The sequence below is a fragment of the Parambassis ranga genome, chromosome 4 (genome assembly GCF_900634625.1).
Source record: "Parambassis ranga chromosome 4, fParRan2.1, whole genome shotgun sequence".
In the NCBI taxonomy this organism is placed as follows: Eukaryota; Metazoa; Chordata; class Actinopteri; family Ambassidae; genus Parambassis; species Parambassis ranga.
In genome coordinates this window covers 9,166,831-9,193,647 of record NC_041025.1, presented here as the reverse complement: position 1 = coordinate 9,193,647, position 26,817 = coordinate 9,166,831, and the positions used below count along the sequence as shown (strand labels likewise).

At 41.6% G+C, this 26,817-nt stretch overlaps 1 protein-coding gene across 21 annotated transcripts in view; it reads left to right on the top strand.

Annotated features, from left to right (window-relative positions):
- celf5a (cugbp, Elav-like family member 5a) overlaps nt 1–26,817 on the top strand; it is a 160,980-nt gene that overhangs the window by 131,781 nt on the left and 2,382 nt on the right. For 2 of the 21 annotated variants that reach the window (XM_028403044.1, XM_028403046.1), the window contains 7 exons: nt 944–1,069; nt 3,484–3,563; nt 11,229–11,372; nt 17,663–17,811; nt 24,975–25,180; nt 25,392–25,478; nt 26,626–26,709. In XM_028403044.1, the coding sequence (XP_028258845.1) occupies nt 944–1,069; nt 3,484–3,563; nt 11,229–11,372; nt 17,663–17,811; nt 24,975–25,180; nt 25,392–25,478; nt 26,626–26,709 (876 nt within the window). Of the gene's footprint in view, nt 1–940; nt 1,070–3,483; nt 3,564–11,228; nt 11,376–17,662; nt 17,812–20,127; nt 20,138–24,967; nt 25,181–25,391; nt 25,479–26,625; nt 26,770–26,817 lie in introns of those variants that run through there. The other 19 variants (XM_028403040.1, XM_028403042.1, XM_028403043.1 and 16 more) reach the window with 11 other exon arrangements.

Genomic DNA, 26,817 nt, shown 5'->3' with positions numbered 1-26,817 from the left:
TCTGTATAAAGGGAAGGTTTTAGTGCTTATGCTGCCAGCAGAGACACACCTCCCTGTAGCATTAATCATACAAGGCTAGAGTACATCAGTAAACACAGTGTGTCAGGTCAAGGTAAAGATCAGATCCCACAGCATTTAACAGGACTCAATAGCATACAGGCTATTGAAAAGTCAGCGTTATTCATTGCATGTCTCCCAGCCTTTCGTTGCTCACTGGAGAGACACGCCATTGTTCACTGAAGAGCGTGCTGAAATATTTCTCTGGCTACACAAAAAACACTGGATCAGCAGCAATTAGTAGAGTAAGAGAGAGATAAAGAGAGGAAGGGAGGGAGGAGGGCAGTTGAAAAAGAATGAGGAGGGGGGGGGGGATGTAGAATCAGCGGGAGAAAAAAGAGAAGAGAGAGGGAAGAGACAGATGAATAAAGGGGGAGGAGAGGAGTTGAGTTTGCAGCCAGTACAGTGTGGTGTGTAGGAGGCTGGAGCTGCCTGGAGCCCCTCATGCTTTTATAGGACCAAAGACTTGCTCATTGTCTTGGGTCTCTGTGCCAGTGTGTGTGTGTGTGTGTGTGTGTGTGTGTGTGTGTGTGCACGGGAGAAACCTCTTCATTAGTTTCTCCTCTTTCTTCTTTCCAGCCCCTGACCACTTACTTACCCCCAGCAGCTACAGTATATGTGCCCATATGGGACTGAACCCGCTTACACTGGAGATTTAATATGATTGGTTCTGGAAAAGAGATAATACAACGTGACTCGCACCAAAACTGCACTAAATAAAGTAGACACTTACTCTAGTCTACCAAGGCTCTGTGAACATATATCTGCCTTTGTTGTTTTTTTGTGATGTTCCTCTAGCAGCGACACTACCGCATGTTCTCAAATTGGTTTCATAATTGAGGTCAAAGTTATAACATAACCTTTTGTTTTGTTTTTGTTCCAGAAGACAGGAAGTTGTTTGTTGGGATGCTGAACAAACAACAGACTGAGGAGGACGTCTACCGCCTCTTTGAACCCTACGGAGTCATCGAGGAGTGCACAGTCCTAAGAGGTCCCGATGGAAACAGCAAAGGTAGGAGCTACGCTGCAGCTGACAGTGTGATTTAGGTCACAGACAGCAGGGTTATCTAAAATATGCCTGACATATGCATCAGATATAGGTCAAGTGGCATGTAGTTGGAAACACTTGAGAGTTGCGCTAAACTGTTTGCAGCAGTGAAAAAACAAGTTTCTACTGGATCAAATACAGCTTGATTGAAGTCTGACACAAACTGTGAGGAACTATAAGAGCTGAGTTTATTTTTGTGGATCTAACCTTTAAATTTAAGTCTTATCTCTTGTCTGCACTGTTCTGGGGGTCGGATCTATAATAAAGTCCCAAAGACCAGATTAAAAACCAAGCAAACCATACAACATTAATTTACAGCTTAAAACGCTGACTGCCATCCTGTCGCTGTCTTTATTATTTTCCAATGTTAATCTGAAGTATTTATTCCCTCTGCATGTGCTGCTGGTCTTTACTGTAGCTCAAGTACTGCAGCGTCGACATCTTGCAGGTTTTTTTTAAAATAGCCAAAACTTTTTTGGAGACATCAATTCCCTCTGACGTGCAGCGGAGAGCAAATGGACTAGTGGATATTTCATGTCTCTAAAGCCTATTCCCCGGCCAGTGCTTATGGAAATTGTTGTGGAATTATATCTAAGGGGGTTTGAAGCCAAAGTGTTCCGACTCTGCAGTGGTTTGAAAGGAAGAGAAGGGAAAGATGGATGTCAAAACAATTCAAGTGTCCCCACTGTGAGGATGCAGACAGCCAAGGGAGGTTGCTTTTCCTGTTTGTGGCTCAGAATTATTTGTGCTCTATCTGAGTCAAGTGTCAGACTGAAACATTCAGAAACATTGCACACCAAACATTACTATCCCATTTTTTCACATTACATTAGGTGATATTATCCAAAAAATATTCTTATCGGTCACTGTCAAAAAGCAGATCTGAAGTTTTCCACACCACCACACAAAATTATGTGCAACACTTTAATCACTATAATCTTCAATATGTCATGCTCACTCTCTGTGTTGCATACTTTCAGTTACATATTGACAAATCTTTTTGGTTTTATTTCAAATGACTGCAGGACATCACAGAATATGTTATGGGTTAAAAGCCTAATTATAGTGGTATATAGTTTGTACTACTGTAGCAAAGTCCTTGTTCAGGTCATCGTGAGCTCTAGCTCTTTTCTATCCATATCTCAATAGGGGGCAGTGGTTTGACAGCTGAATGGGCATCTTGATCGGCTGGTGTCCACAGGGGTAAGCCCATTAACAGAGGAAGAATGGCAGGGCAGCTGGGTCAAGCAGGACAGATGATAAGAAGAATAAAGTATGAGAGATTAAATAATAAAAAGGAAAGTGGAAATGAAATGAAATTAGGTGAAATAAGGTATAATTATAAGAGGACACAGCGGCTCACTGGACAGTCCTGCTGCCTCACTGCAACAGACCCAGATTTATTGCTCAGTGCTTTGCATTATGTGTTTTTATTTTCAATGCCCACTGATAAAATTTCCCCTGACACATGAGTATACCAATTGGTTTTGTAAAGGATGCTTCGACTTGATACATCTAAGAAAACCTAAAAACTGCGGTATATTCTTATTTTAACCTAAATAAACAAAACAAACATTTCTTATGTAATCGATATTACCATGTGAGAGTGGAATTTTAAGGCATAGGACACTATAGTGAAAAAGTGGTATAGAGGAAAATCTCTGTATCCTTAGAATACATTCCCATATAATCAAAGTTGTTAGATTAGAATTCCTGTGCTATACATCACTTATATGCCAATATCTGGCCCAACATTGTCAAACAAAGTTACTTTGTAAGTGTAAAGGTAATCTTAAATAAAGCATTAGTAAAGCGACACATCCTGAACTCAGTGGTGAAGTGCTTTCTTAAACTGTTATGTCCCAATTGGACCAAGCAAACAGAGCCTTTGGGATGAAGCTGCCTCCCTGGCTTCCTGCATTTTTACAGTAAACAATGTGGAAACAGATCTGTGACTTTTGTTGGTTTCTGTTTTTTGGGCAGATTTCTTCCATTTTCACAGATATCGATGGAAGCAAACAATCTGCTGCACTCAATAGTTTCTCAAATGGTATTGAGTTTAGCCAGTTTAGCTAGTATTTAATATGCACAGACAGGCATGTGGTGCTAAATAGCATGCTTTTCTGCCTCATCAGTGCAATCTTTAGCCTGCAGCTTCTGCCTGCTTGTCTGCCTGCCTAATGCCTGGAGTGGGGCAGCCTGCTGTGCAGCAAGAGCCCCTCACTGCACAGTGATTTGTGTGGTGTCAAATATAATCCAGCATTCTTTATTAATATACCATACGCTTTTAAATTGAATACTTTTACTGTGTGTGTAATTCACAATGCATGTGTGTGTGTGCATGTCTGTGTGTGGTGTGCATCTGTCCTCTCTTCCAGGTTGCGCCTTCGTTAAGTTCTCCACACACACTGAGGCTCAGTCTGCAATCAGTGCCCTCCATGGCAGCCAGACCATGCCAGTGAGTACAGCTCTCTTTCTCTCCTACAAATAAAGATTGCACAGACGTACACAGACACACAACATTCACAGTATGCACAACACGCACAGTCAACCTGTCTTTATGTAGAGCTGTAACCTCAGTTTTGAACTTACCCCAGCTTCCAGGTTTTAATCAATTTCCCTCATAAATATACCAGGTTTAAAAAGAGTACAGCCAAAAATAGCTCTCTGTCTCTTTAATTAAGACGGTGCTCTAAAAAAAAATCCTAATCTAATTTCGAGATAAAACTGTTTAGAGTGATAATTGAATTTTGGTTGAGTCATCAATCAGTAGTTCTGCTTGCATAATCAGTGAATATAACTCCACTGTGCAGATTACATTTGCTCGTTATGTAAGCAAACTGTGTCCTCAGAATTCTCTCTGCATTAGATTTACTCTGTGCACAAAAAATGCACATTTGTATGTGCCTCATGTTCAGACATAGTCCCCGTATACCTGATTGTGTCTAAATAAATGCTACTTATTCCCCACTCTAAACCTGAATAGAGTTATTGTCCATGACATTCAGCGCATGGACACACAGTTATGTCTTTTATTATACAATAACCTGAAGTACTCTCTGCTTTCATCCTCCTTTTTTTGTTTTGGGAACTCTCGTCTCAGAGAGACAGGGACGCTGAACTTTTGCCCACCCTATCTCACAGGTGTTGTGTTTCACCGTATGATTTCATTATTAATGGTTGCCAATGGGTGGCTCAAGAGAGAAAAAGGAAAGAAAACTACTATAAGCCAGCTGTGCCATTTTGGTGCAACCTCTGAGTCAATCTAAGTGCAAATGACTGCAGGTCATGAGGAAAGACTCTGGATGTCCATTCTCCATAGATACCCTCCTTCTGTGTTGCTCCATCCCCCTATCTCTGCTAGCTCTCTGCCCTCGCTCGTCTCTCTTTGGCAGCCTCTCGGGATATTAGGCAATAGACTTGTTTACTCCACCTTTCACCACATTGGCTGCTGAATTATTCATCTAACTATAAGCAGGGTGCCGAAGGGAGGGGAGGAAGAGTTGGAGAGAGAGAGAGAGAGAGGGGCACAGGGAGAATGAGTCAATGGACAGGATTTATACCTCCTGCTCTGGTAAATTGATTATAGAAATCTGATCAGCATCTCATATCCTGTGGCTGCTGGAGGAGAGGGCACAGTGTGCCTGCCTCGCTGAGATTAGCAGACCACCGGTGAACTATTATGCCTCAGCAGGACAGTGCTATTCGCAGCAAAGTGTTCATCAGTGTAGCAAAGATCCTGGAAAAAGCCATGGACCCTACATCCTGTGTGTTCATTTTGATTGCTGTTAGCTCCCAGCTGCAAATTGAAGTTGTACAACAAAGATGACTGAATGGATAAATAAAAATCAAGCTTTATTTTCCCATGGATTAAAATGGATTAAAATCAACAAAGTAAAACAAATGAATAAACACTATTGATAGCTGCTGGGTTACATCAGCAAACTCAAACGTTAGAAGCCCATAAAATGGCCATTATCAGCTGCTATAAGTGCTATAATTAAGCCCAGAAATGTTCTCTCCTACCTACTCACTGGACAGAAATTCAGATGGGTGACTAATTGAAAGTTTAAAGAAGGCTGTTGTGTGTGAGTAAGTGCATGCTGGCACTCCACTGGGTCCTATGACTCTGGTAAACCAGAAAATGAAGAAGTTTTCTTTGAAAAGGAGGATTTTACTGCTAACCATGATCTTTTCATTAGTCATACCAAATGGTTTTGAAACATCAGCATGCAAGGTTGACTCTGTGGCACCCAGGATATGAATGATGATCTTTTCTGAAACCTCACCAAGAAGTTTTATTGCATAAACTAAAGATGTAAACTGTTGAAGGTGAGCGAAAACAAAACAGTGAATGGCATTCATATGTGACAGCTCAGTGACTACAAATAGACCTCCCTCCAAACAGAAACAGACGGCTGCTTATGAATCTGGATAAGAATGCACCTACTGAATCTATGAGTAGGTAGAACATGGCACCTGAAGGCCATATGTGAATCAGTGATAACAGCTGATAGTCTTTTCTTGGTATGGTAACATTCAAAGTAAGTTCATCCGCAACAGATTTTATTGACTGCCAAGCAACTGCCTCATTATATTATTGTCTGAGCCTAACAAAATAGTGTTCTGCCACACTAATGTACAGCTGATTGGCAGAGTTAAAAGGACAATAAGGCCTAGCAATAGCAGTGGCGGCTGAAGTGTTGAAGCACACTGAACACTGCAGCTAACCACAGCTGTTTGATAGATCCACAGCCAATCCCCCAAAGCATAACACTAGGCTTCTTACACTTGAGTATATGAGTATATGAGTACACACACACACACATATGATGTCTGTGCATTCATAAACATCTACAAACAGAAGCCCTTCATTGATAACACGCATGAGCAGACACACACACATTTCACTGTCACATGCTCGTACAGCCACAGACTGGGGTCAAAGGCTCCCTGACTGATCTTATTTTCCAGCTCGGAGGACTTCAGCTGAATACATTTGTGTTATTCATGTAGAGGGTGACTGGGCATTTTGTACGAAGTCTATGTGTGAATTGGAAAGGAAAGAGAAAATCTGCATCAAGTGTGTGGCTCTGTGAGGACTGTGCATGTGTAGATACACTTCATGTATGCATATATTTCAGACATAAATTCCTCCAACATCATCCCCTGGCTATCAAATGGACACACACACACACACAGACACACAGTTCAGGCTATGAGTGGCTCAATTAAACATTTAAACACTAGAGCTGTAGAGCAAATTGCTGGGATTCAGCAGGGCCATGTAGGATGTAAGTCCCGGGACAGAATTACACAGAGACGAGAGGAGGGGGGAGTGGAGGAGGTGGGTGGGTCAAGTCCGTAGAGCTGTGTAGAGCTTTTTTTCATTCTGTGTCCACATCAGCCAGGTTTGAGGCACTTTCAGCTGACACAGGGACTGAGATAGAGCAGGATGATGGAGGGATAAGCACATAACAAAGGAAATCAAATGATGTAAAGCTTGCTTAGAAGAGAGAGCTGGATGAGGGAAGAGAAGAAAACAGAAGGTTAAAAAATGTAATTCACCAGCTGCTGAATCTTCTCTGTTACTTCACACACACATAAGGCCAGGCTTGGATACATGGTATGTAGTTTTAATGCAAACAGTAACAATCATATGGTGCATCCATGGTCAGTTTTAATGTCAGTCTTTCACAATGATGATAGATGTTTGTGTTGCTTCTCATTAAACAACAGCCTGAATTTGTATTTTTACCTTAGGTCTGTCATTTTTCTAAGTGATATTACTACCCAGTCGATTTACATTCTAATAACGTAACAGATTACACTCATCTATTATTTTAGTAGCCAAGTTGAAGTGCATGTATACTGTGGTTATGCCTGTGTGGCTAACTGGGGTGGTGCGAACGGGTGACAGTGCCGTATTAGACCAATAACCATGGAACAACATTTCACAAATGACACAAATGAAATGCTGTGCACTCTAGCATATAAGCGCAGTGTGAGGCTCGACACAGTATAGAACTCATCATTTTGCAATTTCAAACGTGACGGAGGGAGATTTGTTTCTCTGTCTCAGCACAACAAAACAAAATGGTGTCCAGATGGGCAGGACATGCAATACTCTCATGTTCTTCAGGGAAGCACTTTGCTCAAATGAATTTTTAATATTAAGTTGTAACTTCTTGAATATAAAATTGCTTTTGTAATCTATGGCAAGCCCAGTGAATGCAGTTAGATGCCATATGTTGTGGACGAGCTTTATCATTATAAACTTATTCAACTTGTTTTTGTCAATCAACATATCTGTCTTTGGTTAAAGAAAACCCATTCATAGGAACGTAAAGGATTATCTTAGAAAATCAGTCCATTTTTCCAGTGAACATACCTGCATTCTTTCATCAGTGTTGTAAGGGTTATGGAAATGTTATTGTTTTGAGTTCCCTCATGGCCGCCTGTTTGAACCACGTTGATAATGAAACAAGGTCCAAAGAGGACCTTTCAACAGGATGACCAGCCCATCCCCATAAGGAAAACATAACATGAGGTCAATATTTCAGTCCTTAAAAATGGAAGATGTGTGTTTATTTCTCAGGTTTTTCTCAGGGAGTTGTTCTGATGGTAGCCGAAAATGGCAACTGTGCAAAGGGAGCAGTTTTTCTTGTAAAATGTGTTTAATGTTTTAAACTTGTGCGTTTTAAGATGATGTTTACCAAACCTCTTACCCTGTTTTTTAGTCCTTGAGCTTAACTAACCAGTAGTTTTTTGTGCCAAATTAAGCCGTGATTAAAAAACAAAACCACAGCAAAAACAAAAGTTAACAGTGAGTTAAGATGATGATGATGTCGGGCAATACGTCCATGTGTTTGTTAGCATAAACCTAACCATGTCTCTTATCTGTTACCTAAGCTGTTAGTCAAGCAAATGTACCAGTTTTATATAACAACGTTTTCATAATGACATGAACAAATCCAAGAATCTGCTCTGAAGGAGGAAATGTGAGGTTGTGGAATGGCCAATGAGGTTCAAATGAAAAAAATATGCAACTGTAGGAATTTTGCATGAAGAGTGGTTAAACATTTTAGCAAGCAGAGACTGATGGACAATTATGCAAAACTCCTTCAAAAGTTATTTCCATTAATACTAACTTAGTTACTTTTTTCCACCAAAATTACATATATTGATAATTTTGTTGAATTAATTATTGACATTTCTCTGAAATACAACATTCCCTTGGTTGTTGTGTTAATATGTGCCACATTTCTCTCCATCAAAAAGGATCAAATGTTGTTAATGTCAACGATATCAAATAAACAAACAAAAAAGACAATTCCTATAAGTATATATATATATGTCCACACTTGTTCATATTGCTGTAAATCCTGTGGGACAAAGAACCAGTCCTCCTTATAACTTCTGCCGTAATCCAGGCAGACATACTGTATGTTTAAAGTTTTGAAATATATACAGCAAGGTGTGAAGCTTTATCTCCTTTATTCACATGAGGCTGTGCAGCTTGGACAGACACCAACACAACCCGCCTTGGCAATGAGAAGGAACCATAAAGAGGCAGACTTTCCTTTTGGTTCTGAATCTCTGTAGTGCCTTTTTATCCTCCCTGTTTAACTCCCCTTCCTTCAGTGGGCTCTCTAGGCAGCTGGGAGCCGCCCGGCAGGGGGATTCTGCTCACACTTGGCAGCTTAAAAATTTAATGAGACTTTCACTTCACACTTCATCCTTCTCTCTTTATAGCAATGGAGATCCTGCTTGCTGATATCCTGACAGGCCTAAATGGGAAAACCTCTGAGATAAACAAATGTGGCAATGGATGCTTAGCCGACAAGCCATAAGATTTAGGTGTCCTGAGGAGAACCAGTGGGAGGGCGAGCTCAGTGTATAGGCCTCCTTGAGAAAAGCATTGCAGAGAGTGTAACATACATGCAAGAGGGTGAAAGAGACCGACACAAGGCTCTTATATAAGCAGACAGGTCAATTCACAATAAACCTTGTTTCTATTACTCAAGCAGGCACTCTCCAGTCTGTTTTTAGCTGGAAAGAGAGGCTGGCTGCAAATTTAATCTTCCCAGATTATAAATCTCAGCCTTTCCAAAAATGAGAGAAGGAGAGCAGGAGCATGCAGCTCTCATTAGCAAAGAGGTTTAATAACTCTTTCTGTAAAAGGGAGGTAAAATATTGAACATGTACTAGTGCATTTCTGTACCTTGGTCTGCACAGACCTGTGCTGCACAGACACACAAGACAAACCTTTAACAGTGTCAACACTTTTTATGTGGTGGTTTTATTCATTCATGGCAGTATTTGTTAGCGTCAGAGAGCAATTTCAGATTTTAATGATGCTATGATCTGAAAGAGGCTGCGAGCTGCTGTCTCTCAGCAACTCTGTTTCCAGATGGTCACCGCAGGCCGTATCCTCCATTACACAATACCGTGTGTAGCAAGTGGCATCAATGAACAGAGAAAGTAATATTTTAATATGGCACATAAATAAAAAGCAACATATTTACTGAATTTACTGAAGATGTCATTCAGCTTGACAGTCAAGACAATTAGTTTGTCGGCCAGTTGGTCAGCTGGACTGCCAGTCATTTAGTCACTCACCTAACTAGACTATCAGTTATTTAGTCAGACAGCCAAATAACCAACTAGCCATCCACCTGTACTATACCGTCTTTTATGCCTGCGATTCAACCAGCGTGCAGGCCTGGAGGAGAGGGCTAGAGGGAATATTGAGAAAGGTGGGGAGAAAGGGAAAGGAAGAGCACAAAATCCATATGCTACAGTCGAAAGGTCCAGTGCCTGTCTTTGAACATCTTTTGCTGCCTTAGATATCTTTATTAGCAAGAAACCTCAGTGAGAAGAAATGGAGAGAAAATTAAATAAAAAATTCAATTATTATGTAATAAATTATAGTTATGACTGCTATTTACATCCATCACTCCAATCATCTCTTACCCACATATAAACCCAGAAATAGCCCTTTAACAACTATATTGCCCCCAACCTTCAATCCAGGGTCTTCACCAGCCACCGCTGTTATTGACAATCTTGCATCAATTTCAGTGGGGGCCTCTTATTACTCCTTTCAGTGGGGGCCTCTTATCATGACTGACACACAACCTTTCTGCACTGTCAGATCAGAGTAATATTTCGGCCTTTTATGTGGATCGATTGGCCAGTTTGGGGGCTCAGAGGGGAGGAGAGGCGGAGCACACAAAAGGTCAACTGTAGCGCTAAATCATTTGAAGATTCTTAATGAAGGGTGTGTGGCGAACACACCTGCTGGTTTCATTACTGGTTTGCAAAAAAAAAAAAAAAAAGGTAATCGTACTAATAAAGGGATGGAGAGCCGTATCCACACAGAGAAAGAGGAGGCTGACAGAAAATAAGGACGGAATGAGAGAAATTGCTCTAAAAGGAAACATTTTCTTTGAAGAACACTTTCATCAAGGTCAATAGGAAGCGCTGCCCATTGAGCCACTTATTTCAAATCTCTGTGCATTGTAGAACTTTTAACCTCAGCTGTGGGAAGTACGTAGTGCTGAGGTTACATATATATATGTACTGTACCAGAGGGGAAAAGATGGGGGAAGAATATAAACTATGTACGCTATACACACTGAGGCAGCTTTGCCCTCAGTGACTTTGTATATATGTTCCACTGATTGAAGGCTTTGTCTCGGCATATATCCGCCTACAGAGCTGTTTACTCAATAAGTAGAACTTATTCCTTGCATGTCTGTGTTGGTTTCATGTCAATGTGGGCCGGACACAAAGCAAGCAGGGACGTTTATCTGCAGTAATACAGATGTGTAGTGATGTTTATAGAAGGATTCTGTAAAATCTCTGACATGCAATTAGAGGAGCTCACAAAGTATTGATGTTACAGCAGTTGTTGTTGTTAATGACCATAGCTGAGTGAAATAACATTCTTAATGCATTCGCTGTGGGCGTTTTTTTTTTAAATCTCTAAATATGTAGCTAATCAAACTGCTCATACATACAAACTGTTTCAAAGCTTTTGGGGGAATACCTACATTAACTGTGTTTGTTTGTTGAATACATAATATATCTCTCTCTCTCTCTCTCTCTGCCCCCTCAGGGTGCGTCCTCCAGCCTGGTGGTCAAGTTTGCCGACACAGATAAGGAGCGCACCATCAGACGTATGCAGCAGATGGTTGGGCAGTTTGGCATCTTTAACCCAGCCATCGCCCTTCCCTTCAGCACCTACAGCTCTTACGCACATGCGGTGAGTTGGATAAGCAATGCAAATGTAAATGAACACACATTAAACTCGCATTGCATTTGTGAATGTAATTAGGTACTCAAAGTAAGTACAGTTTTTTTTTTATTGCAGAGGCTTTACCGTCATGTTTTGCCAATCATAGCACAGCATTGTTTTCAGCCACTGTGGCTCAAACATGACTCAGCTTAGCCAGCACCAAATAGCAGATAAACAAAGTTACCATCTATGACCATTATATGACATTTGAAGTTATTATACATTGTTCTTGACGACAGTTCAGAGCTGCTTCACTCTTGCCAGAGAAGCAAATAAATGGTTTATAAATTGTCTGAAATAGTTTAGATAAGAGGCTAAATTTTTCTGTCTGGGATGTGACTGTATCAGTAAATCAAATATTTCCACTTGGCGCTCAAAAGATGGATAAAAATGTCACTTTTGTTTTTAAAATTTGCTAAGATATCTCTGGATTCAGCTTTTTGCTGAAAAAGTTCTGAGCGAGCCTCTTTTTTCCTTGTTTTAGTTCATGGAAATAGCTTGACAAACTATCATCCCTGCCATCAGCACCACTTTCAGTTTTCTCCTCTTAAACGCTGCTGCCATTCCATTACACCTATAGGCCTGTGCTCCGCTCGGCACTTAGGCACGCGCTCTTTTAGTTGGCTTGTACCCTCCAAACCCTTCATCAGCTCTCCTCTGCCCCCACTACCACCATCCACCCAACCCCTCCAGGGCATGGCACCATACACACACACACAGCAGACCATTGGCTCTTTGATGAGTTCAGACAGCCTATGCAGCCTCCCCCCTCCCTCTATCACACTGCTTCTCTACCCTTCCCCTCTCCCTCCCACTGCCCCTCCCTCTGGACCTATGAGATGCTTCAGGGGCCACAGTTGACTCAGAATATTCCACAGGCAACTTATCTGCACACAAACTTACTTCTTCCCTGCTGAGGAAAAGCTCTCTCACGCATACATATGCTAACATACAGCAAGCCCACACATATACCTGAAGGAAACTGCAAATTTAAGAAAAGAAAATTTTAAGAAAAGCTTTCCATCCAGTTGGGAGATAAAAACCTTCACTTCTGTCACAACACACTGCATAAATACACATAAACAGAGTTTATTTACAGAGAAAGAGAAATACAAATTCATCTCTTCCTGTTCTATAAAACTTATATATATATATATATATATATATATATATATATATATATCCTGTTTCTAAATGCCAGGATTAATTGTTGACGTTAGCCAGGTCTTGGGGGCTTATCCATTTCCCTCATTTTCATATCACAGCCATGGGACCCACTGTGAAATGTGCAAATTGACCATCCCAGAGTAATTGCGAGGCCATCTCTTGTGCTCTCTCCAGTAAAACTCCCACCTTCATTACCATTCATGAAATGCAGCCCTTTCCCAGGAAATGTGGAGAAATGCAAATGTTTAAGGGGTGGTGAAGGCAGTGGTGGTCTGCGGGGAGACCATTGTGCCCTGCTCAGGTTGGCCATGACTCTTATTTACTGTGGCAGAGACCCGTGTCGGCTCATACAGACGCACACAAGAGCCTACACACTCACGCACACCTCACAGCAAAATGCTCTTCCTCTCTCTCTCTCTTTCTCTTCTTCCTTTTCTTGCTTATACACACATAAGAGCAGGGATGACGGTAGGAAATTGAGTCCCGAGTGAAAGTAACAAGGGCACGGCAGATACTTTAGCATTAGAGAGAATCAATTACCATTAAATTTAAAGGAGAAAATGCACGTATGTGGTTTCTCAACAGAAAGATTATGCAGCATGAATGATGTTAGTGAAGGTGAAATTCTCCTTGTGTTAGTATTATGAATCACAGAGACTGTTGATGCCATGTACTTGCATTTAATGAATTGGCCAAGAAAAAAAGTTGGAGAAACTTTGAGGTAAGGCAACCTTGGAGATAAACTCACTCTAACTTTTGATAATGAGTGCACAAGAGGCAGCGATGGATTATCAGCATGCCCTTTGTTTTAATATCTTATTTAATGAATCTAAATACCGGCTTGGTCTGCTAGGTAGGTAATAATGTGGAATAAAGGCATATATTATATCTTATGATTACATTAGAGTCATGGGGGTTGGCTGTGGAGGCGCGGTGTGCAGCCCTGATTCTTCTGCAGCCACCGGGAATGTGCTGAAGTGATACGATGAATGTTTCTTTGCTGCAAGATAAACTACACATATTCCCCCAAGACGAAAAACCTGCAGTGACAGAAAAAGGACTTTATCTCCAAAGACACACTGCATGTTCGCCTACTCTCCATATACACAGGCCAAGAGAAGAGGAGGTGGCACAGTATAAGATACAGACGTGGGGAAAGATGGTATATATAGCTATAACCAGCGAATACAGTAAATGGTAAATTCAAAGAGCTACCTCTCCACTACAGCAGTGGATAGGATTATAGAGCTGAGCTGACAGCCAGTAAATTGGATTTTAGTCAAACCAGGAGAAGGAGGGGGGCTCTGAACACAAATTGGAGGGGGTACAACACTGACAACATATGCCAAAAATGAGAAATGTGCCATTTTCACGATAGACACAGACACTGGTGTGCTCTGACAGGAGACATCCTATTTGCAAAAAGGTGATTTCATAAAACACAAGCCAACAGAAAGCAACAGAGTGAGATCCCATGTTTCAGTCCAGTGTTAGTGGTGAGTGATAATAGTTCTCCCAGGAATCGCTGAATGCAAGTAATAAAACCAGCTTTTATTACCTTTTCCTTCAAGACACAAACATCAAATTTGTACACAGTAAGATTCAATTCAAGTCACTTTTCTTTCCTCATCTTCTAAAGTGGTGTCTCTTTGTGAAGCCAGCCATTTTAGCTTCCCTTGATGTCTTTAGCTTGGAGGACCACATTCAGAGGACAAGAGGGGAAGTTTTTCAGATTTAAAGGGACCTCGAGCCGCAGCGTGCCCCCTCCCACCTCACCTACAAGATGCATTAGGCCGAGTGTAAGATAGATAAATGAGAGGGGGAGAAAATGGTTTAACTTGGTGCTAATAGTGACAGTGCGTGGGTGGGTGAGACGGAGGATGATGGCTATAAACTCACATTAGGAAACATCTCCCCCTGTTGGAGGGACCCATATTCAAACTGCAGCACAGCACACATGAGATATGATGGTAACAGATTACTGCATCATTTGGCTGTACTGTAGACTGCCCACAGACACACACACACACACACCAGCACATGTGTGACCTGATTTTGTTCTATTATACTTGTGAGGACCAGCTTTTGATGGCCGCCGCACATGTCTAAACACACACCTATTATAATCTATCTGTGGAAACACAGTTTGCTAGCATAGTGGTAACAAATGAGCCCCTTGAGCTTCAGTCTTCAGTCTTTTAGTTCACCTCATTGACCCACTGTCTCTCTCTAATTTTCTCAGCCTTTTTCGCCCTCTCTCTCTCTCTCTCTCTCTCTCCCTTCTCCCTCCACTTTCCTCCATCGCTGGCTGCTTGGGCTATAAGGGGTCACATGTGACAGTGCTGAGAGTCAGCGAGTCACAGAGCAGCGCTACAGAGATAATTGCCATGTGATAAAAAGGTGATTGCCTGCTGGCACCAGGGGAGAGTAATGCCATCAGGTTGCAATAAAAAAGCAGATGTCTGACACTAAATGAATGCTGCTGGAGCCCGGGCAACTTTCTTTGCTCCCTTTCATCTCATGCTCTTCTCTTTTGTCCCCCTTGTTTCTGTCTGCCTTTTCTTCCCTCTTGGAAGAGGGAAGAAAAAAAAAGGAAGAAAAGGTTGCGTCTGTGATGATGAAGACTCAGTTGTGCTCATTCTGTGTCAGAGACATTTGCTATCTGCTGGGTAGTGCATAAATAAAGGAGCGGGAATGGCTTTTGAATATAATGCCTTGGAAATTTTGAAAAGGAAAAAAAAAGCATATACATATGAAAAGTAAAATGGAATGACTCTGGATATCTCTGTCAACATAACAACTCTGCTGTCTGCTCTTTATTTATTTATTTATTTTATCAAAGCCTGTTTGTATTAACCACTGCATTCCAACATAATTACATGCTTTAGTTTCCAATTTGCTACATTTTAATTCGGAACGAAGCATCAATGAATGCCAGAGTTGTTATCCATGACAATCTGACGGATGGCATTAACGATCGCATTATCTGAGACATGCGTCAGGAGGAGAGGATGGTATTCTGGACACGCTAGTATTTACTCCTGCTCCATTATTACTCCAGCAGGCCTGCAGTTTGTATAAGGTCACAAAGCCCACAACAAACAGCCTGCAAGCTTATTAGAATCAACCCAGAAGTCCCCCTGTTCTCTCTGAAGGCAGCTTGAGACAAGACAAAGAAACAATGACAGTGTATTTATTCTGTAATACCAGCCCAGTCAGACCCTTCATGCTGAAGTCCAACCCCATTCACTTCCTAATAGAGGGGGCAGTCACAGCATTTCCAAGGCAAAAGGAGCCCCAGAACCTCAGGACCTTTTTGTTTGTTTACGTGCCACCATTTTTGTTCTGTTTCTGTCTCTTTCAGCTCTATCCCCCTTAAATGCTCAATTCATCTTATTTGGAAAGGAATGGATGATCCCCATTTGTCACATTGATAAAATTATGCAAATCACAAAAGGCGTTAATAGATAAGCAGTGGCAAGCCATGTGGCTAATGGATGAGATGCCAGCCCTGGGTATTCTACAGCAGGACAGCAGCGTTCAGGTTACCTGACAGGGGCACTGAGGGAAAATAATTGGCTTTTCCGTTGCAGGGTCCCATGCAAATACAAGCAGAGTGGCATTCTATAGCTCCACTGTCTCACAATGTCATCATTAGCATTAGTGCCAGTGGCACCGGAGTTTGATTTCTGCTTATACGAGTCAGTTTCAGGCCACAGCCATCAGCAGCTCCCCTGACACATACAAGCTATGCAGTATTAAACAGATGCAGAGATGGACGGCAAGAGGTTGGTCCAGCTGTGTTTGCATTCCAGGTCTAGCCCCGCAAAAGATTATTGATTCCCTAGATAAACCTGCTAGTTCACGAGCAGCAAAAGCCATTGTACAATGATGGATTTTCTTCTGAATTAGGCATTCAGCATGTGGTTTGCACAAGGAAAGTTTAAGCTGAGTGCAGAAGCTCAAATAGTCTCTATCACTCTTCATGCATGTTGTATGTGTGTGTCTTTGTGTGTCTTTGTGTGCGAGTGCAGTGCAGGGCAGCGGTGCATGTGAGCATGTCCTATGCATATGAATAAACACTGTGGGCTGCATTTGATGGAAAATAGTTTCTGCTCTCACTTCTCACTTCATGCTAAGTAGAAATGCAGAGTGAATGAAAGCCTATTGATTTTATCTCTTTGTGGGATTGTCCAGCGGGTGAAAATCGACTGCCATTTACTGACTAACATACTGTATTACCAACATGGTCTGGAATCTGAGTTGCTACACCTACTTTCAAAATGTTGTTTTAATGACTCAGGGTCCCGATTCAATGACAGGCCGCAAAAGAACATGTTGTTTGGAAAAAAAAGTCTCTAAACCAACTTTTCAATGGTCATTTAATGATGTTCCAACTCTAAATTTATTCTGTTTGCAAAAAAAAAGTAGCCCAAAGAGAGGCCTACTGGTTTCCGTCTGAATTATAAAACAAAGTAATTTTAAACTTTGGATGAATCAGGCTACAAGCAGCAATCATCACAAATACATCACAAAAAATGAGACATGTAAAAAACAGGCAAGAGTGGGAGAAGTCTGCAGCATTTCTATGCGGCCAAACAGAGTATTGTGAAGTTTGACAATTGTAAGAAAAAAGCACTACAACTCTGCAAACTTTGCCTGTTCCCTGAGCACAGAGATAATGTGCACATGTCAATGCCTTGATTTGTATGAGCCCAACAGACAGCTATTAAATCGTTTCTGCAGCTGGTGACAGGCCTCCTGCTGGGAGGATAGACAGATTCACTAAACATAGGTTGACAGGCTTCTTTTTTCTTCTCTTTCCTTTATTCCGCTCTACTTTCTCTGTACTTCCCATGCACTATCCATCCATCAACCTCAACATACATCCCTCCCTCTGTTCTACCCTTGCTATGTTTCTCTCTTGCTCCCCTTCTCCCGTCTTTGTCTGACTCTTTCACAACTTACTATATTTTTCATTACCATCTGTCCTCCCCCTCACCTCTTTCTCACAACCCCTTTTTCCTGCTCGCACCCCATCTGACCATCCTTTCCTCCACCCACCTCTCCGTGTCCCTCTTCTTTAGCTCATGCAGCAGCAGGCAGCCATCATGGCAGCAAGCCACGGAGGATACCTCACGCCTAGCGTGGCTTTCCCCACCACACAGATCCACCAGATGGGGGCGCTCAACATCAACAGCCTCCCACCCACCCCCATGACCCCGGTGTCGGGTGAGTTTCATCAAACCCTGGGTGAGCACTCAGTTTCATTCCCTTTCCTTTTGTGCGTGTTTATTTATTTGTCCCATGACAGTGAGGTCAGCTTGTGTTTTAATAGTGTCTGTGTATATATATATATGTGTGTGTGTGAATGCGGGCAAAGTGAGAATAAGAATGCAGAACTGCATCACAGCCAAAAGAAAGAGTGCCTGCTTACTGGTAATCCAAAATTATTCCTCTGGAGAGAAGGAGAGTTAGATGAAAAACTACATTCAGCAGGATTTGCATGTTTATGTTGTTTGCGAGTGCTGAAAAAACTTGGGGTTACTGTAGTAGCAGAAGAATAAGGAATATCAATAAGTAAGTTTACAGATAAGACGCTAATTTCCCCGAAGTATTGTGACCTTGTGCTTTGAAGCGCTTGTGCATGATCTGCATGCAGTTGGTTTTTGTTTTCCATAACAAACACCTCCTATGCAGATACATTACAGAGGAAAGGGAAGGACTTTGAAAATACCTACCCACTGCATAGCATTTGCTTATTCAGCAGTGCTTCATTTTTTCTTGAGACAGAGGAAACCTTAAGATTCTCCCCTCAACAAAAGCATAAACCAAAATAAATAATACAGTATCCAGCTCTTTGTTGTGCTCTGCTCACCTACTTTGTCAACAGTGCAGTATTGAGTTTTTTTTAAGGTGATGTCTTTGGTAACTTTAAACCAATCATTGTGAGAGAGAAACACAACCAGCGTCTGTTCAAGAACACAGCCTGCTTTTAGATTTTCTTTATAGCCATCATAGGAATCCAGTTTCTACAAACTTGCAGCACTTTATCAAATTCCTGCTGAAGCGTAGTTTCTGTGGGGAAAATATTCTCCTAACCTGGTATTCTGTTGTGTTGTGCCCAGAGTTTATTGTATAAATCCTGTTTGGTCGTGCTTAACACAGTTGAGTCAGTGGAATTAGAGTGCACAGGACCCGTGGCCGAGCAGGCGTGGAAATACCTACTCAAGGACCTCTATTAACCCTTCAAATCTACGTCGTCTCTGCCTAAGGTCAAAGGGATGCATGTGTACACAAAGTGGTTAATGTGCGTACACACATCCTGTATGTGCACACACACACAATGTCATTTTCAACATCGGGCCATATATCTAGGGACAAGATCTATTTGTCAAATATTCACAGTGATGTTTTCAGTGCAAAGTGTGCACTTTTCGGCAGGCGTAATAAATCTGAGACAGTGATTAAAAGTGGTGCTCAGTCTTGCTGAGAAGCTCTTATTTTGACAGGCATTGCACTGACAGTGCTGCGGTTCAGATCCTTGTGTTCAGCATGCATACCTGTATTTTGCAACACAATAATGCTGATGAAAGATAGTGCAACAGTATTGCAAGCAATTCAGCCTGCGTATATGTATAGTATGTGGGTGAGGTAGTGTGTTTGTGCGAGAGGGGCTCTGTCCTGTGGTCCAGTTTTATTGTGTGTGATGTTTGTATCTTTCTGTGTATCTGAAGGAAGGTACTTGGTCATTTTTCCTTTTCTTAGATATCTGTTAAAATAACTATGTTTATGAGTGTAATACAAAGAGAGTATTTTATATCTGTGAATCTGACATGCCTCTGTAAACGTCCCCACTGACTGATTACCTTTTATTATTGAATGTAATACATTATTAATCCTTGTGAGAAAGAATGGTTTTCATGAAGTTTCAAGGACTGCCATAAATATTAAATGTTTTATTTCCCCTTTCCTTCATTCATTAATTTGAGTGTAGCTGCCAGTAGCTGCATGAGTGGAGGTCTAGCTTGCTGCGTTGGTACATGCAGTATGCAGTTCTCTCTCTCTCTCTTCTTTTTTACACTTGTGGCTATGACTTATTTAGAGTTCATTGAAGGAATACATAACATTACTGGCATGGCTGTCTGTATAAGTAGGCCAAGAGGCTCTGACACTACTGAGAGACTGCAGGATGTCTGCCACGAGTCAGTGGAATAATTCATTGTAATATCAAAATCTGTTTTTAGGGTCTGGGAAGCAGGGAGCTTTTCAGCCTCGACAGAGGCCTAATTTATGCATTAAGTTGTCTCATAAACCAAATTAGTGCTCAAAACAAATCTATAAATTTTGACATTTGGCAGCTGTGTACAAAGGTATAAACGGTAGAAAGGTTAATGTCCCTTTTCCTTCCTAAACTGTAGCCACACAAGTGCCTGTCTGGATTAGTGCTCTGCATTAACATAAAGCTCCAATAATGGTGTAATAGATGAAAAGAAATCGTTCTGATCTCAAGGTAAATGTGTGACATTATTCTTTTATTTAAATGATGCAGCATACCCTTTGCAACATTAAAAAAAAATCATGTTTGACAGCAGGCTGTAGTCCAAAGAGGCTCAGAGGTTAAGGGTGTTACTCTGAAAACAATGAGACATCCATTTGATCAACAGATGCAAAGCATTTAAGCTTGATGGTGCATAAGCCGTTTGCCAGATGGTTCAGCTGATTAGCGCATGTATCCTTACAATGATGCATGATGATGCTTTTTGAAAATAATATTCACCAAGTGCCGCTCCCTGAGTGCTGCAGAAGAAATAAAAGTTAAACAAAAAACAAGGGAGAGAGAGAGAGAGAGAGAGAGAGAGAAAGCTGGAGTAACAGGAAGAGAGGGGAGTGGAAAAATGATAAAGGCAGGAAGGAATGGAAGAGAGCTGTGAATCCTGCTGGGTATATGTGGTGAGGAGCACGCAGTGTCAAGGATGCTTTGTTAGGATGTGAGATGTGTGTAATCAAAGTCACTCTAATGTTGTGTTGCACGGTGCCACTCCGCGCTGAGTCTGTACATGCACAAGTACGTATTACACAAAATATACTGCAGATGCTCCACAGCCAGAGACGGCACAGGTTAGATGTGCCACAACATCCCCGCTGGATTCAAACATGGTTACAGCACTGATGCAGAACACTTCCATGGTGACAAACACCAGGAAACTAATGAGCTGTTTGACATCGTGATCTCTCTTTATACCACCTGTCCTGCACTGCTTCGCAGTTACATGACACACTTTATTATTAAAGACTGATTCTAATACAAATGCTAAGGATGCATACAATTGTATGTTTATTTACAATGAAATACCAGCTAACCTGCACTTAATGATTCACAGCTAGTGATGCATTACATCCGAGCCATTTGGAGCGCAGTGCTGTAGTCGGTTTCGAGCCAGATGAAACAGCTGGAGAGATGAACACCTCCAGTCTGTGACCTCCAACTTTCAGTCTCACGGCTTTAAGACTCTTTAAGATTCAATAGCTCCGGTCTCATGTTGGAAACATGTCCAGTTGCAGAAAAGTTGCCACTGTTCCCCAGATACTCATGTCACCTCTTTCAGGTTAAACCACGCCTATTGCATCAGAATCATGGCAAATCCTGAGAGTGGAGCTTGGTGACGGTGAAAGGCATCACTTATCCTGTTGCCTGTATGTGCTTTCAGACAGCACGGACACTTTTTCCTGGAACAGAACTGATCTGTGTGAGCAAAACCGAGGTTTTCACAAGCAGTGGAGCTTCACAAGCTGCCCAACCGGTCTGTTCAGGGATCTGAAAGTCAGCCACATTGCTATGGTCACTGCTTTGCATGCATATTAGCCTCAGAGGCAGAGAAGAAAGCTGCTGTATTAAGTCCTAATAGTTGATGGATCATGTCTTCTAAGAAATGCAATTCACTATATGAAAAGGAGGCGACTAAGAGTACATGTTACATATACATTCACGTGACAGGCAGTGAAAAAGACTGCAGGGACTGGACGTGTCAGGCGCACTTCAGTTTGAAAAGAAAAGTTTGGATTGAGGCTTTTGTTGAAGGTGTTGTTGAAGCTCAAAGGAGAGAGTGAGGAACAAACTCACTGAGTGTTGCAGTGTCTAGGACAAAGTAAGAGGATCTTGTTGTTTTCAGGCCTTTTTTGTCTAGATGTTGTCAAGGTCAAGCACACTCAAAGACACAGTAGTGGTGTGCTACAGCCTGTGGCTTGACTCATTTTGTCCAGTTTAGTGGCCACTCTCCTCAAAGCTCCCAGTTCTTACCTGTCATGGTGGAGATATTGATTAGATGTTTGGATCTTTGCAGTTTTATTGCTGTCTCAACATGTTGGCCTTCCTGAATGTCATAGATGTACCCTTTCATGTGCAGGGGAGTTCTTAGACATGGATCCCCATAGGCAAGTTTTTAAGTGAAATAGATACGATGAGACTGTTGGAGCATAATTTGTTTACCTTTTGTTTTGTGTTGCATTGTTGCCATATATGGTTATACAGAGTTGTGTCATCAGCATACACTTACACTCCACAGCAATTAACAAGATCACAAATGATCAAAGTGGGGAAAATGTAACAGATTAATAAGTGCACCATAGCTGCCATTCAGATTGAGATTGTTTCATGCATTGTTTTGTGCTGTAGTCCATTAAAATGTGTATTTTGTTTTATTTCATCTGAATTAAAAAAATATTTAATTCAATGAAATTCCATGACTTTGAATTAAATTCACTTTACATTAAAGTGGATCGGCCTTAGTAGCATTTATGACATCTAAAGCTATGTGTTTTATATTTTTCCTTGATATGCCAACTAGCCTTTGAAAAGCTGCCCTTCCCATATATCTAGAGTCATAATTTACACTTTAAAATCAGACGTTTTCAGTTCGACCCTAAATGCATCACATTTTAAAGTTAGATGAAAGCATCTGTTTTGAGTGATTATTACTTGCTCAAGCAAAAGACAGTCCCTGTGCCTGTAATGGCAGCACTCTCCAGCATAGGTATAGCATTCCTTGGTTGATCTGAATGTATAATTAGCATAAAAAAATACTTCAATCATATGTTAAGACTTTTTGCAGGCAAGGCAATCATTGCAAGGAGCAAATCAACAGTTTTTACCATCCAAGAAGAAGCCTGCAGGAATATGAATGTTATGTTGTTTCTATAACATAAATATATGTATGTGGTATGCACACAAACATGCTGTTTAGCAGTGCAGCAATAAAGAGCAGAGAATTGATAGTTAAGAGCATAGCTGTATGGAATATGTAATCTACTGCCCTATAGCTTTGTATGCAGCCATGCCAGAGTGAGGAACAACATGTCATCATTACAGGCCAATGCACGCCACACAGCCCGACAGCCACATGTATATCGGCACTCTTGTGTGTGAATCGTAAACAGGCTATGAATACAATTTTCCACAATGCAAGAAGAGTATGTCCACTGAAGTATAAAATAAAAACGTCTTGTTATTTTCCGGTTCCGGATTGTAGGAAATACTTCCCCATTTCAGCTGAGAACATTTGTAGGGTCTGCTCGTGTTGGATATAGTGCCGCTGTGACAGTCAGGCTAAAGATGATGACTGGGCTACATAAATGGCTTTCCCATGTAATCATTTTTTTAGTGGGCACAGTCTTATTGTCTGTTCCCTATGTCACAGCCACACTGCATGTCTCAACACATGAGTAACCCAGCTTCAATGTGGCCTTTATTGCAATTTCTTGTTTTTCTTATGTCGCATCCCTACTGTGATATTTTCTACATAATAACCTGACAGGGATCTGCGACCGAAATCTGTTTTTCTTGTCATATGTTCACCTTCGCTACAGATGTCACATTCAGCTGCTGACCCTGGAACCTATGTAATTGCTTGTAAGAAGTCCATACGCCACCACCTACTACTACCACTACTACTGCTGCTACTACTCCCGCTATCACTACATCTTCAGCACATACATACAGTAGATGTGCTCTCCCACAGCACCGCTAAGCCTTGGAAAATGAATTTGCCTGATGATGGAGTGGGTGCATTATCTGGTGGTACAGTAGAGTGCGTGTGGCCCGAGCAGACTAGCTGTCTCTAGCCCTCAGAATAGGAGCGGCAGTCTCCAGGGTCCTGGTGGGAGAATGGGCTGAAGCTGCAGTCTAATTCATCACGGCTCCGCCGGAAACAAGCAGTTGTGGGGAGGCTTCATAAAAAAGGGGCAAACCAGCGCAAAAGACACAACAGCTCCTGCCGGACAAGGGCAATCCCCCTGGTCACTGCAGTTGCCTGCCCTCCTTGTGGCTTAAGTGCTGAGACAGGGAGAGAAGGAAGGACGGGGACAGAAGAGAAATCATGACTATAGAATGAGAAAAAAACAAGGTGGCTGGGTGGTTTCAGAATGTGAAGTGCCGCATATTTACCACCGCATTAGCATAAATCTCAGTGTGTACAGGATGTGATTGTTTACCCTATCTGGTGTTCCTTATTGAGGTACCAGATTGTGGGGATATGGCATGTTGAAGAGTTTCCGTGACAACCTGGGATTTCCATCCAATCAGAGTGAGGGTTTCCAGATTGAGAGGTGGTCCTCAGGGGAGCTGTACTTCAGCGAGCTTGGATGCTTCACCACGGAGGAGCCCTTTTAGAGAGACCATCACAAAGTGAGATTCTGCTCAGAATGGGTACTTTTGACGTCCCCTGCATAATTGGAAGCGTTTTCTAAAGGAGGGTCCTTTTAAAATGCATTGAATGAAACAGAACAGGGAGCATCCAATTTCAATTCCACTCATGAACCTTTCTGCAGCTGCCTTTCAGGCATGTACAATCTATGTTATGACCCATCCATTTGTCAAACTGCCAACTGTTATTCTTCTTTTGTCTTGTTTTTATTATGTATAAAAATAAGAAGCATCTATGTGTATGTGCTACCTGCTCATTCAAGCAAATCTCCCTCTGTAATCTGCTTCTATCTAGTCCACATCTTTTTTTTCCTTTTTTTACCCCTTTTTCCTCAGAAGTTGCATAGTGGTTTCATCATCTTGAGCAGTCGGAGCCAGCAGGGTATCGCACAAACACTACAGACAGGCTCATTTTTCACAGGTTGACTTCCCAGCTATCCTGCAGAATGTGTCACGACTAACGGCGGAAACGTGACAGACTCACGTCGCACCCGTGTCCTTGCATTAGAGAGAAGATGCAGTGTGACTTGTGGTCACAGGCGTGTGTTTAATGTGTATGTGTGTGAATGTTGTTCTTGTACATAAGCATGTGTATGTCTTAATACATCATTAACCAGTTTACAGTTTACGGATGGAGTCCTGCGGTCCACTAACAGTGAACCCCTTTTTGTTTTTTGTTTTTTTCAAACAGGCCTCAGTTCTCCACCAGCCAACATCACCACCTCCGCCGTGCCCAGCATCGTCACGCCCATCGTCAACGGATTCACTGGCATCCCTCATCAGCCCAACGGTCACCCTGCCGTGGAGACTGTGTACACCAACGGTTTGTCACCCTACTCCACCCAGAGCCCCACCGCTGCTGACACCCTCCAACAAGCCTTCACCGGTGTACAGCAATACACAGGTGGGACGCGGTAAAATCTAGTATGAGCTGCAAGGAATGGACTGTGTGTATTCAGACAGTGTAGGACAGCACCTTCGAACACAGCATCAGAGAGCCTTTGATTACACACGTTAGGCTTGTGTGATCGACCTTAAGCATCCTTGACACCATTCTCTCTGGGTTTTTGCCCGCCTCTCTTTGTCTCTCCTTCTTCTCTTCCCACCATCTGCAGCGATCTACCCAGCCACCACGCTGACTCCCATTGGCCAAACACTGCCCCAACCACCCCAGGTCATCCAGCAGCAGCAGCAGAGAGAAGGTGAGGGTGAGAGAACATTATTACTTTTACACACCACACACATCCCATCCTCCTGTAATGGATATAAAAGGGGAGATGAGCAGGAGGGACCTGTATTGGTTTTAGAGATGTGTGTGTGTCTTCACTTCACACACACACACACATATATATATATATATATATATATATATATATATATATATATATGTGTGTGTGTGTGTGTGTGTGTGTGTGTGTGTAATGGATAAATAGAGTGGAACAACAGAGAAAACTGAATCACCCAATGTAATTCAGGTAATAGATATATAAAGCATGAGGACGATAGAGCAGTGTTAATACAAATGTAATATACTGTACGTCTTGAAAATAGGTTATACATGATCAACACAGACCCATGCATTTTTTTCATAGGGAATAATTAAAGCTTATGTAATAAAATCCAGAGCTGTGAGAATAGTGCTACTGCAACCTAGATGGACAAAATTAATGAAAAAGTGGAAAGTTTGACTGCAGGAAAACTGGGGCAGCTTGTTTGAAGATGTTCAAAGTACCTCACAGTGTGATGTTTTTCCACTCACACCTTCTGCTTTTTTTTTACTAAATAACAAGTTTCATTCAGTAAGCACTGGAGTTGATTTCAGTTGAAGAAAAAAATATGTATGTTAGACAGGAAGTGAAGACACTACTGAGGGGACAAAATGAGCAGTGCTGTCAGGGTTATGTTTTCAATGGATTTCACTATAGCACACAAAATACATGGATTTAAATGTACATTCTAATATATTATAATAGATTCAAAGTGAATATGACCCACTTTAAATGTGACATATTTCTCTTACAATATTATTTAATATGTAAATTAGTATGGCAATAACACAATGTAGACTACTCCTGATTCAAGTAGCCAGTTTAAATGTATGTCGATACAAACTATAAGTGTTGTTTTCAGACACTTCAGAAAGTAAATAAATATTTAGTTGATTTCGTTGATCAGATATTTGTACTGACTCTAAATGTATTGTGATCATTAAAATGTATCAGGAAAACAAGGCAACCTTCTGTGTCACATATGTCCCAGACAAGACATTACACGCATCTTATCATATGAGTCAACATGGGGCTGCCTAGATAAAAATTCACAGCTGTTTCTCTCTCTCTCTGTATTCAGGTCCAGAAGGCTGTAACCTCTTCATCTACCACCTGCCACAGGAGTTTGGAGACAATGAACTCATGCAGATGTTTTTGCCCTTCGGTACCGTCATCTCCTCTAAGGTCTTCATGGACCGAGCAACCAACCAGAGCAAGTGCTTTGGTGAGTTATTCACAGCTGCTAACACACAGGGATGTTTGTGCAGCTTTT